This window comes from Cynara cardunculus (assembly GCF_001531365.2).
Source record: "Cynara cardunculus var. scolymus isolate 2C chromosome LG 15, CcrdV1, whole genome shotgun sequence".
Lineage (NCBI taxonomy): Eukaryota > Viridiplantae > Streptophyta > Magnoliopsida > Asterales > Asteraceae > Cynara > Cynara cardunculus.
This window is the reverse complement of record NC_037542.1, coordinates 17,415,148-17,428,510: the sequence shown is the minus strand read 5'-3', so window position 1 is coordinate 17,428,510 and position 13,363 is coordinate 17,415,148. Positions and strand designations below refer to the sequence as shown.

At 31.3% G+C, this 13,363-nt stretch overlaps 3 protein-coding genes across 3 annotated transcripts; 1 reads left to right on the top strand and 2 right to left on the bottom strand.

Moving 5' to 3' along the window:
- Positions 1-1,652: 1,652 nt before the first annotated feature.
- Positions 1,653-3,632, bottom strand: LOC112528399 (probable WRKY transcription factor 24). The gene is made up of 2 exons (XM_025139418.1): positions 3,116-3,632; positions 1,653-1,878 (listed from the first exon to the last, which is right to left on the bottom strand). Exons 1-2 carry the CDS (start codon positions 3,601-3,603, stop codon positions 1,701-1,703), a joined length of 666 nt encoding a protein of 221 aa, XP_024995186.1. The 5' UTR covers positions 3,604-3,632; the 3' UTR covers positions 1,653-1,700.
- Positions 3,633-5,858: 2,226 nt separating this feature from the next.
- LOC112528622 (endoglucanase-like) lies at positions 5,859-8,419 on the top strand. The gene is given in 7 exon segments (XM_025139641.1): positions 5,859-6,035; positions 6,128-6,457; positions 6,782-6,859; positions 7,134-7,302; positions 7,353-7,473; positions 7,831-7,980; positions 8,056-8,419. Coding segments are annotated over 7 exon segments (1,389 nt in total).
- Positions 8,420-10,894: 2,475 nt separating this feature from the next.
- LOC112528119 (probable WRKY transcription factor 29) lies at positions 10,895-12,501 on the bottom strand. Its single transcript, XM_025139048.1, has 3 exons — positions 11,996-12,501; positions 11,760-11,873; positions 10,895-11,418 (listed from the first exon to the last, which is right to left on the bottom strand). Exons 1-3 carry the CDS (start codon positions 12,454-12,456, stop codon positions 10,932-10,934), a joined length of 1,062 nt encoding a protein of 353 aa, XP_024994816.1. The 5' UTR covers positions 12,457-12,501; the 3' UTR covers positions 10,895-10,931.
- Between the last annotated feature and the right edge of the window lie 862 nt (positions 12,502-13,363).

Genomic DNA, 13,363 nt, shown 5'->3' with positions numbered 1-13,363 from the left:
AGTTAGTTACACGAATTCAGATATGGGATGAAATCGGATAAGGATGAACGGGTTCAAGAGTTTTTAAGAAATTTAGCCAAATGCTTTATAAGATAGTATATATATTAATAAATTACTAATACACCATTTTTCTTAATTAAGATAATACAATTAATATAATAAAATGATTGATTCATATTGAAAATTACAGGTATCACAAACTAATTACTTCTCATTTGATTAGACTCATATATATATATGCAAACCAAACTACTTGTACAAACCATGAAAACCGTCGATTTCATTGTTTATTTTAGTGAAGTTTTCTTGAAATTATCTAATATGATGGAATTGTTTCAAATAATTCATTTCTTGATAAAAATGTTTCATGTATTTTTGTTTCTATGTAAAAATTAAATTGTTTCATATATTTCTTATTTTGATGAAATTTGTTTACTAAAATTAATAGAATGAAGATGATAATGTCCATAATTATTTGAAATTAATTTTTGAAATAATTTCATCATATTAAACAATTTCATAAATTTTTTTCACTAAAATAGATAATGAAATCAGCTGTTCATGGTTTGTACAAATAGTTTGGTTTGCAAAATATTCTTTCCGTACACGCACACGCACACGCACACGCACACGCATGCACACACACAGAGAGAGAGAGAGAGAGAGAGTCTCAGTCAATTACAAACCATAGAAAAAGTATAAACCATATAAACAATCTTAATCGTCCAACTAGTCTAACTAATATCTCGTTTCATAGATATATTGATTGCTTCCTACAATAAAACATTACTCATAATTAATAAACTTTAACAATATTCAGTAAATATTGAAATCATAAAAAAAAAAATAAGTGTTTCATCTAATAGTTCTTTACTAGTATTTATTCTATTTATTAGCAGGTAATTATACGAATTCAAACATGGAGTTTTAATAACTTGTAATCTTGAATTTTAAGTAATATACATTAATAAGTTGTATGATGCATAATTTTTTATGATAATTTAGCTAAATACTTTATAATATAATATAGATTATTATTATTTATTAGTAGAGCTATTTTCTAAAGAAATGTCATAAAATTATTTAATGTAAATTTATTTTAATTACTCTTTTCATTCTTTATACTCAATAAATAGATGTGACTTTCAAGTGATTTTGATAAACATGCAAGAATATGATATGGGACAATGTTTCATTCTTGATTAGAGATTTTGTATATGTATTAACTATTGCTTATTTAACATGATTCTGTATACAGATACTTAATTAATCATTTGAAAACCCCAAAATTTGTGAAATCTGTGAGAATTTCTACTTTAAGGTTTTATTTCACATGATTTTCTTTCCGTCTAAGGATAGTATTTAATGTATTGTTTAACATATATTTGTTTCATAACGTGTTTGTTTTATATGTACTCTGTTCATAATGTGAAACTTTTTCACGTCTATTTTTTGTTTCACAAAAACGTCATGTGAATAGGGAGGGCTACGTGTGAAACAAACATAATGTTAAACAAATGTATACATTTGTTTCTCGATTTCGACTTCTACGTAGTTATCTTGACGATAAGAAATTGAGGAACGATGGAGAACTTAATGCGTTAAGATGGTTGGTTGTGATGATCATAGATGTAATAGTAGTAGCAGATGGAATTGAAATGAATGTACAGATTAAGTAAGTAAAAGTGTAAGTGGTTGGTTTAGAATCTGGAGAGAAACTGGAGTTGCTTAAGAAGTGGAGTCAAGGTTTCCATGAGCTTCTCGCATGGATGGTTATGAATTCCTTCGTAGGTTGTCACCACAATCGTATTGTCTTTTGAGAGCCTCTGAATTTGCTTCTTCACATTGCATGTATGATGAGTACACCTGTAATAACTCCTTCCATGCATTACCCACCAAACAAAATCAAATTAATCTTCACTACTTCTATAAACAATATATACATAGACTATACTATACTATAAAACATTTGATAAAAACTCTTAAAAACTGTTTTTTATGCATATAAATTACCAATTTAAAACAACTTATTGATGTTTTGCAGAATTGAAGGAATGAATCGATAAATAAGGAAAGAATGAGTGGTAGAAATGTTAGGTCAACTTATTTGTCAGCAATTACTCTTTCTTTTTCTTGCTCACCAAAGAAACACACAATTGTCACTAAAAGGGACAATTCTTCAACGAATTAGAATGTCAAGTAACTTTATATATATATATATATATATATATAGAGAGAGAGAGAGAGAGAGAGAGGTTGGTTAATACAACCCTATCTCAACCGTTCATTTTATTTGATTAATATGTGATTTCATAGAAGTTTTTATTGTTTTCTAATATAAAGTATCGATCATAATTAATGAACCATATTCATAAATATTCAAATCATAATAAATGAACTCTCATCATTTCCATAAATATCTCAACATATTGGGTTGCATTGGTGTACAAATGGGATGAGTTGTATTTGAAACAAACTCTCTCTCTCTCTCTCTCTCTCTCTATATATATATATATATATACTATATAGAGGAGCGATCAAATGAAAACCACTCTAATTTGTAAAAACCGTAAAAACTACTCTCATCCGTCGTAATCTTATGAAATTTTTTCACGAAATTGTTTAATCTTGTGAAATTGTTTCATATAATATTTTTTTTGATGAAGTTGTTTCATATATGGTTATGAAATTATTTCATATACTACTTAATGAAATTTTTATGAAACTGTTTCATGTATTTATCTAAAATTAAAATAATGAAGATGATAATATCCATGATTAACATCCTCCACAATAAAAATGATTAATCAACCTCTTATAATTACAAAAATATGAACAAAATGAAAAATTATGATTGGTGGACTGAGGTTTTTACGGTTTTTACAAATTGAGTGTTTTTCATTTGATCGCTCCCCTATATATATATATATATATGTGGATTGCTTAATTAATAATTAAAACGGGTTATAATTAACAACTCAATTCATTTCGATTTGGTTTTTTCGAGTTCTTGTAGAAAACAATATCAAATCTACATATATAGATATAAATATAGATATAGAGATAGAGATAGATATAGATATAGAGATAGATACAGCGAGTAATGAATTGGTACCTTGGATGATGGCTATTTTTGACAGATTTTTGGCCATATTTTCTCCATTTGTAACCATCATCAAGGATATCCTCACTACTTCTTGTATGAAATGCAACCCTAGATGGAGTTACTTTTTTACCCCTACTTTTCATGCCTTTACCATTCATACCATTATGCCTTCTGCTGCTGCTGCTTTCATGATCTCCCATTGCAGATCCCTCACCATTGTTCATGAAACCAGAAAGAAGGCTAACCCAGTCTACATTGCTGCTCTCCAAGTTAATACTATTATTATCCACATAATTATGAGGCATTAACGGCAAGCATGGTTGAGGTAAAAGCAGCGGATCAGATGAAGATGAATGGAATGGATTATCAATCAACGGTAACGTTGTTGTATAATCCAACATAAATGGATTCATGTTGTTGCTGTTGTTCATAGGATCAGCCTGATGATCATCATGTGCTCCTGCATGTGAAGCATGCTCATGATCATCTCTTTCCATGGTTCAAGATCAAGAGAGAGAGAGAGAGATAGGGTGAATGTTTTGTATGAAATGTTGATGGCAGATGAAAGAGGTTGGTCTGTCCCACACACTTGTTATATATACATATATATGTGTGTGAGAGAGAGAGAGAGATGGCTTGAAGAAAACCAACTAAACATACCTACTTTTGTTGAACTATATATGTTGTTAAAAGATGTAGCTAAGCTAAGAATTCCATGTGTAATGCTATCAATACATCTGCATGCATGCACATACACATATATATACATATGTATGTATATGTATATATATATATATATATATATATATAGATGGTCAAATATATGTATATTTCATCTCTCTCTCTCTCTATATGTCTCTTTCTTCATCTCTGTGATTGTAAGGAGATGTTGTTAAACAACTAGTTCGGTTTATTTTGAGTAAAGATAGAAGACATCAGTCGTTGTTGTGGGTAGTTTGGAAAATTCATATACATCGCTCCACTTCTGCAATAAGTCTCATTTATTTATAATTATATCATCACTCTTAATTAATTCTTGATTAAAAAGCACAATTTCTTTAATTTAAAACGTATGAATTAATTATCGTATCGGATATTTTTAACAAGACAAACTTGATATATAATATGACTCCACGATAGGTTTTTGTTCGGAAGAGATTTTTCATAGATGAAATTGAAGGAACATGTTTTATTTATTTATTTGGGAGGGAAATGTTTGAAAAACTTGATCTTTTATATAAAGATTCTTGTTAGAAGCTTAATGAATAAGTCACTTTTTATATCATTAAGTCACTATCAAACAATTATATATAGCTGACCGAATAAGTTAGGAGTTTCATTAATTTCATTAAACTACTAACAAACATACCATTAACACATATAAAAATATTTAAAAAAATGATGCTTTTAGTTTTTAAAACAAACAAATGTATATATAGAAATAAAATTTAATTAAGAAATTAAAATTTATAAATACATTGTTTAATTAAATGATTTATAATATGACTCCACGACCATGATGCCACATATTTCCGAACCATACCCAAATGACATCGCCCAAATCTTGTATTTCATACAATATTTTATTTTTTTTAAATTTTTAAATAAATTGAAATAAATGTTATTATCAAGACACGAATGTTAAAAGACATCTGAGTTCTTAAAATAAAGGTTAAAAATAATGTCTGATTTTTATTTTTAAGCACTGCAAAATATTCAAAAGTCAAAGTATATTTACACGATACGGGTATACGTATATGACTTATATATATATATGGTTGAGTTCACGTGAGACCAAGGGCTTTTCGTGGGACCCGTAAGACCAATTTATGTTCATTGATCAACTTTATAAGCTAATGATCTAATGGTCTAAAGTTGCAAGTTGGCAATTTTGTAATTATTGAGAAGTCTCGTGGCGTTTATGAATGTTTAGATCTGACGATTGTAAATCTAATCCAATGGTTGAGAATTGGTCTTACGGGTCTCACATGATCTCAAGTCTCTCTCCATATATATGTGTACAAAATAATAACATTTTATATGGAATATTGAAGTAATTAAAAGAAAAAAAGTCCATGCTTCAGACATACTCTTCTTATTAGAGAAAGTTGTTAAGATCTTTTCAACCATTTACATCAAATTCATTTCTTGTAGTTTTGCCCCATTCTTTAGAAAATGGGTATTCATGCAACTCCCTTAAATTCCTCTACAAGTTTTTAATATAAATAATGAATTTCAATTAAGTCCTTAATTTCTCGTATAACTTTTCCATCCTTTGACAACAAAAATCTTTACATGTATTGAGAAATTACAGTGACTGATAAACTTTCGATCAGTAAAAAATAAATCAGTTTCATCCATATTCTTCAAAATTAATTGGTTGACGCAAATGAACAAAATTTTAGAGACATTAAGGGTATATCTTGCACTTCCCCTTATAGATCGTTATAGTTGGAGTCACTTTAGAACCATTCAAGATTTTACTGATTGTTATCTTCAGATCCTGTAGAATTAATCGAGATGATGGAAGCTAACCCATATACCAATTAATGAAATTCATATAATAAAATCATCACCATGCATAATCGTTTGAATCCCTCACGCGATCTCCATCCACCACAATTATTTGCATCATCATGCATGTGCTAAGTTTCTATTGCTTATAACCCTATAAATGTAACCATGCACCCTAGCTAGTGAGACCACAAACCAGCAATCAATTATGAACAATGGTTCATGGAACTAGTCACATATGGCTAGTACTAGCGTACGAGACAGGGACCAAGACCATGAGCTGTCTCATGATTACGAGGATGCACTTACAAAGGCGATATTGTTCCTCGAAGGCCAACGGTCGGGAAAATTACCCTCGGCTCAGCGAGTCAAATGGCGTGACGACTCAGCCTTGTCTGATGGCGAGTCCAAAAATGTATATATGTGTAATTTATATTAATTGCATTGATGACTTGTACTGAATAATCTATTAACGTAACAACGTTATCTTGAAAACTCGATCGACAGGTGAATTCAAGTGGAGGATACTATGACGCCGGTGACAATGTGAAGTTCGGGTTCCCTATGGCGTATACAATCAGCTTGTTGAGTTGGGCTGCGATCGAGTACAACAAACGTATTAACTCAGTGAGTCAACTAGGAGATGGAAACAAGGATCACGCATGTTGGGAGCGGCCGGAGGACATGGACACACCCCGAACAATCACGGAGATCAATGCTGGTTCTCCAGGGACGGAGGTGGCGGCTGACTCGGCCGCGGCACTTGCTGCAGCCTCGATTGTTTTCAAAGGGATCGATTTAGAATAGTCATCAAGACTAGTAAACCATTCAAAATCAGTACGTACGATACATGGAAACTCTAAAAAAAAAAAAGAACTAAAGAACACTCTGATAATCATATATATGTACAATATGCATATAAATAATTGAAGTTGTTTCTTGATTTTTATGCACGAATGGATGTTATGTGCATGTGCATATCAGATAAATTGCTTACAAATTTTTCTTGTATGTACATGTGCATTTCGTCTAGATGGATGGTTAGAAGGTGTTACTTAACTTTTCAATTTTTTATGGTTTTCTCCGGAATATGATCCTCTATATAACCATTTTATATATAAATCAAGTAATTAATTGTTATGGATTGAATATGAATCTCAGTTATTCGAGTTTGGGGACAAATATAGAGGATCATACCAGGGTTCTTGCCCGTTCTACTGCTCCTACTCTGGTTATAATGTAATTAAATCTTTACTCCTAAACTTAGTAGTTTTTTTTATTAACCTAGATATTCAACTCGTTATATGAGCCGACCTGTTTTGCGGGTAGTCCGAAGTCACCGCATTTGAACCTCGGTGGCCACAAGAGCATTTTTGTTCCTCATTGGATTTGAACGCACTTTTGACTTTTGAAGCCAAACTCAAATTAATCAGACACCACCTGTGGTTGTAGTTATTTATTTTTCATTTTCTAATACTTTGTTTATGTTTTATTTTATGGGGTAATTAAACAGGATGAGTTGTTATGGGCAGCGGCTTGGCTTTACAAGGCGACTGGAGAAAGCAGCTACTTAAACTACGCGATAAGCAATCGAGGGTGCAGCCAAGCCGCTACAGAGTTCAGCTGGGACAATAAGTTTGTGGGAGCTCAGACTTTACTTGCAAAGGTAATAACACAATTTAGTTTGCTTTCAAAGTTGTTACGCATTAATTTCATTTTTGTTTTTTTTAAGAATATTTTGCAGGAAAAAGTGAGCTGGAGCCGTTTAAAACAGGAGCCGACTCATTTATATGCGCCGTGACGCCAAACAGTGGCTCGCTCCAAATCAAAACTACCCCCGGTAAGCTTTCAAAGTTTTGCAATATGGGCCTAGACCCAGGCCCATGTAGGATGTTAATGGGCTTAAAGAGGCTTTCACTTCTGTTGGATTAAATTTTTAAGAAACCAATATTCACAAAAAATAAAATATTACCAAAATGACCTTGTAGGTTATCGGTTCAAGTTTTTAGGATTTTTTTTAACTGGGATTAGGCTAGGTTCGTGCAACCTAACCTGGATACCTACAGTTTCCGATACATAAGTTACACGGAATTTGCATGAAATAACGTAAAGATTTAACATTTGGGTATTACAAGAAAATCGTTCATAAACTTACTTCTAAAATTCTGTATTTCTTAAATACAACATTGCACGTCTTTCTATGTATATAGATGGACTTTGTTCACTAGAGATAGTAGCAATTTACAGTATGCTTCAAGTGCTAACATGGTGTTACTCGCTTACTCCAACATACTCATTGGATTTGTCCATTGTGGCCCCACCAAATTCACTCGTGATCAGATCAAATCCTTCGCAAAATCCCAGTTTAATTTTCATTAAATAAGAAATCAAAATAAAACATATGGAAATAAAATTAATACATACTTCGAAAAATATCAAGTTGATTACATTCTTGAGAAAACCCCTCTAAACATGTCATACATGGTTGGGTATGGGAAGAAGTACCCAACACAAGTGCACCATCGGGGTGCATCCATTGATTCAGTGTATGACAACCAGACTAAGGTGGGCTGCAACGATGGCTACTCAAGCCACTATTCTTCGAGTAAACCTAACCCTAATATCCATGTGGGTGCAATTGTCGGAGGCCCAAACTCAAACGATGGGTTTAGGGACATAAGATCAGACTCATCGCACTTGGAACCTACAACTTATATGAATGCCGCTTTCGTGGGACCTTACTTGGTGATAATCATGACCAATCAGAGGTGCTCGAAACCCCTAAAACAAGTCTTGTAGACTCTGTTTAGTGCATGTATTCGTATTTAGATATAATTAAGGGTATGTAATAAAGTAGAATAAAACGTGATTTAAGCAGATACTAAAACTAGAAAAAAAATATAATATTAATAATTAAAAACTAAAATATTTGACATTATACATGTAAACATGGTGATTAATTATATGACCACAAATAATTCTACATGAATTAATGATTGAATATTTACTTATTTTATTATATTTTATCTTTTTATAATAATATTATCAATATTTTTTAATTTAATTACGAAGAAATTTCATATTCTCAATATTTGATGGTCAATATTGTATTTTCACAAATAATTATATTATTTCATTTTCTTTAATTAGGTAATTTTGTCGATACCTATTATAAAATTCTAAAATTTAAAACGTGAATAAATTATTCAAATAATTAAAAAAACAATAAATCAGACTGAGATTTAATAAAATAAAGAAAATATTGTAGGCTGGTTTTTAATAAAATAATTTAATTTGGAAGATAATATTTAAATAATAATTAAAAAAAGTTTGACCATCTCTTTCAATTGCCATCAAAAGCGTGACCGCAAAAATCGGCGTCCCCAAACGAGCATACACATACTTTCACATTTAAAAAATTCCGATCTGCCCATCATTTTCTCGACATATTTATTTTATATTATTATTATTATTATAATCAATATTCACATATTTTTAAAAAAAGAATCAGACATCAAGTACCCGGTACCGAAACCGATGGTTCCAGGACTGGCTCCCAATTTTAAAGAACCGGTATAACCAGTTCTGGTTCCTTGAATTTTGGTCAGATGCCCACCTTTGCTCACCTTGAACAGACGGTATCAGAGTCAAGACCAGGACTGGTATGCTAGCGAGGACACTGGACTTCTAGGGGGATGAATTATAAGATTTCACATCGGTTGGAGACGGAACAAAAGTTGCTTTATAAGAAACTTGATATCTCCTCTATCAGACAAGTCTTAAACCGTGTCCACATGTGTGTGGACAGAATGGACAATATCTGCTACGATTAATCTGAGATGTTACATTAGATAAAAAAAAATAGTTTATTATATAAGACTTTAAGACGATACTTTATATAGAAAGTCAAAATTTTCCTCCCAATTAAAAAATATGTTCTTTCCATCTATGAAAAACTCTCTTTAAACAAAAATCTTTTTAATCTGTAAAAACAAAATAATATATACAAACAACTTTATCTATACACGACTTAATGAAAACCAATCAAACAGACCCTTAAAATTAGATTTGTTAAGCAATAAATTTATTCCAATATCAACTTCTATTTTTTCTAGGAAAGAAAATATATCAAAATATAACGGATTTTGTTAATAGTTTTTATTTTAATTTAATTTTTTTTTACTAAGCTTGTTTTAATTTTCTCATCAAATATATATTATAAGACCACCTACAAGGCATACAAACAAGAGGCTTTTCACATTGTTCTTCTACAATAAATGTAAGCAATTAAAATAATGCATTAATATATTTAAATAATTTAAAATATAAATATAAATAAATGCGATTTATTTAATTTATAATTCAACACTCTGCATTATCTTAAATATTAAAAATGAAAACCCTGGCTACCTTATTTTAATCACCCCTACATTATTTTACAATTTAATTGGAATTGAATTAGTCGTAAGCTTTCCCTCTACAAGAACCACCACCTCTTAAATACGACTTATCTACTTACATTAATACAAAATAGATACATTATCTTATATCTAAATATTAATTATTAAATACTTATTGTATTCTCCAAAAATATAAATATACGAAAAATAGTTATAAATAATTCTTTTCGCGTCCTTGAAAGGGCAAAAACTCAAAACAAACGATGGAGTAGAATATCATAAAATACGACCATAAAATAATTGAAATTGACGACTTAAATTTTGAATTATCAGTTATTAATTATACATAAATGAACATACAACAACTTGACAATAATATATATGTATATGTATATGTATATGTATATGTATAGAGTCAGTTGGTTCAGAAGAAAACCGTAAAAAATGAAAAATTAAGGAATAACCTACTAACCATTCATCTGTGCGAAATGTATATGTACTTAAAGATAATTTATACGTACGTGCATAGAAGTTAGGAAATATCTTCAATTACTTATATGCATATATACATAACTTATAGATGAACGGTTATTATGGTGTTCCTCTATTTTTCGTTTTTAATGATAATTCATATATCAAAAGTATGGTCTTGGAATACAAAATGACCGACTTCTTTGACATTTTAAACCTAATTATTCATTTCATAATGAAAATCAACTATCCATTACATGTTATTTCCTTGCTCATTTCATCATAACATATATATTTTAATTTTTGTATAATTTACATATATGAATATGTAAATATATATATATATATATATATATATATATAATTATAACAAAAAACGCTCTTCTAACCTTACAAATTTTACAAAGAAAAAGCAAAAGTAAACTTTAAGAAATTCATAGTCATGAGAAGACATGAGGAAATTGCTGGTTTGAGCAATTATAAGATGATGAATCCATTTTAAACCCTCCCAAATCCTCCAAATCTTCGAAGAAATCATCTCTATATATCATGAAGTCGTCATCGTTGAATCCTGTCATCATTGTATGTTCTTGATCGTCGAATTTGTTGTAAAACATTGTCTCTTGTTTGATGTTTGATTGTTGGAGGATTTCATCTTCAATGGATGAAACAGAAGGGGTTGTTGGAGAATGAAAGGGTGAGTCCTTTGAAACTGTGACGGTTTTACAACCGTCGCTAATGGTGGGGCTCTTTGGAGTAATCTTGAACCGGTTACGGGTAATTCCGGCCAACGAGTTCCGGCGAGTTGGTTGTGCATGGTTGTGATCGGCAGTGTAGGTTAAAATGTAGATGCTTGGATCGGTGCAACTTTGCTCGACTTGTCTCCTTGCCATACACCCTTTTGAGCTGCTGCATCTATAATAGCTTCTGTACAATTCAAACATCATATATACTCATAAGTAACGTAAACAATACAAAAACGCCATAAAACCAATATAGTGTTTGAATTCTACGGAAGCTATTACAGATATAATGTCTGTATTCTAACATTATACCTATATAGTGGCTGGATCTTGCTAGCTGGATATATCGAACAAGAGAACACTTGTAAAGAACATCTAGGACCATATATATTTGGGTTCTAAAACTGATTAATTTAGCGTCTGTGTTTGCAATTTTATCGACCTTTTTTCCCGTAGGATCAAAACGAAACAAATTGCCTTTTTGCTGTTCAAAAAAAAAAAAAAAAAAACGAAACAAATATGTACCTTGGATAGATGGAGCCTTTGATTGGTTTTTGACCATATTTACGCCAAGCCCATGGATCTGAAGATAACCCATCAGCTGTTACTTGAACCACCACCCTCTTTTGTTGATTCTTCCTGTTTATACACACAGAAAATTAAAGAAAGTGTCACTAAAATCATCATCGGATGCAAATACCATAAATATCAATCAAAAAAGAAGGGATATAACCCGGTTTCTTGATCGCAAAAGTTCTCACCTTTTTTTGAGCTTTGGTGCAATTTGGGAGGGTTTTGAAGCAGACTCACAAAAACTCCTGATGTGTTGTTCTTGATGTTGAACTTCTTGATCAGAATCCTGATGATGATGATGATGATGATGAATGGTTTGAAGATCAGCAGAAACAACAGGCATAGGAGGAGGAGGAAACTCGATCTCATTAGTTTCATAAAGTGGATAAAAAGGCTTGTAAAGTTGATCTAATTCTCCTCCAACAACTGCTGTTGTGCTAGTGGTTTCAGGATCATAATCATGATGATGATCAAAGAGATGAGGGTAACAGAAGAGAAGAGCTTGATCATATTCTTTCTTCATATCAATAGATCCAAAAGCTTGATCATGATTGTGTTGATGATGATGATGATGATGATCTTCGTGATCTTGCAGATGGTCATCGTATTCATTAGGTCTGATCACAGCTTGTAAACCCCAGTCCGCCATGGATGATTGAAGATAATGATTTGAAGAGAAAGATAATTAAAGAAGATGAAGATGATATAGAGAAGATTGAAGAATGAGTTGGGTGCTGACCTTTTTATAAGTAATTGAATTGTGGGTATGATTGAGAAGCATCTCAGAAGGATGGTTTTAAAGAATGGGATTATTATAATGGCAAGTGTGTGTACAGTTTACAAGTGGGATGTTGACTTTGGTGGCAAGTCAAAGGGTGGGTTTTAGGATTGGGAGAAAACGTAACACGGCATGCGCCCTTTACTCGCTTCTCAAACTCAAGCTTGACTGGACTTTTGCATGTTTTTTCTGCTTATATTTTCAAAACCCCACATAAATAAAATCAATCTCTCTCTCTCTCTCTATATATATTAGTTTGGATTCCGATGAGAAAAAAAGTTAAAATGATAAGCGTAAGAATTCATCTACACTTTTGGATGTACATTGGTATGAGATGCTTCAAGATGCACTAGATTAATCTCCGTTAAGCACGATTCATGAGTGACTTTAAAATTAAATGTGATCAAGGGTCTAGAATTCTTTTTACACTTCTCAGCTTAACTCTCTTTGTCACAAGATCCTTCGCCTACACACATATATGAACATGTTCGTTAGAAACCTAAAACTGTTTGAAACTTAGGAATTAACCATGCACAACATGACACGTGCCATATTCGTCAGAAATATGAACTTGTTATTTATCATTATTAATGTTGTAACATATTCATTATGAATGTATGATTCATGATAATACCACGTCTATATTCATCATGAATATGTTATTTATGATGGATATTCATACTGAAGAGTGAAGAGGGATGTGTTACATGTTGTGAACACTGTTATTTATGATGAATATTCATACTGAAGAATGACAAATAACGTGTTGTGAACATTT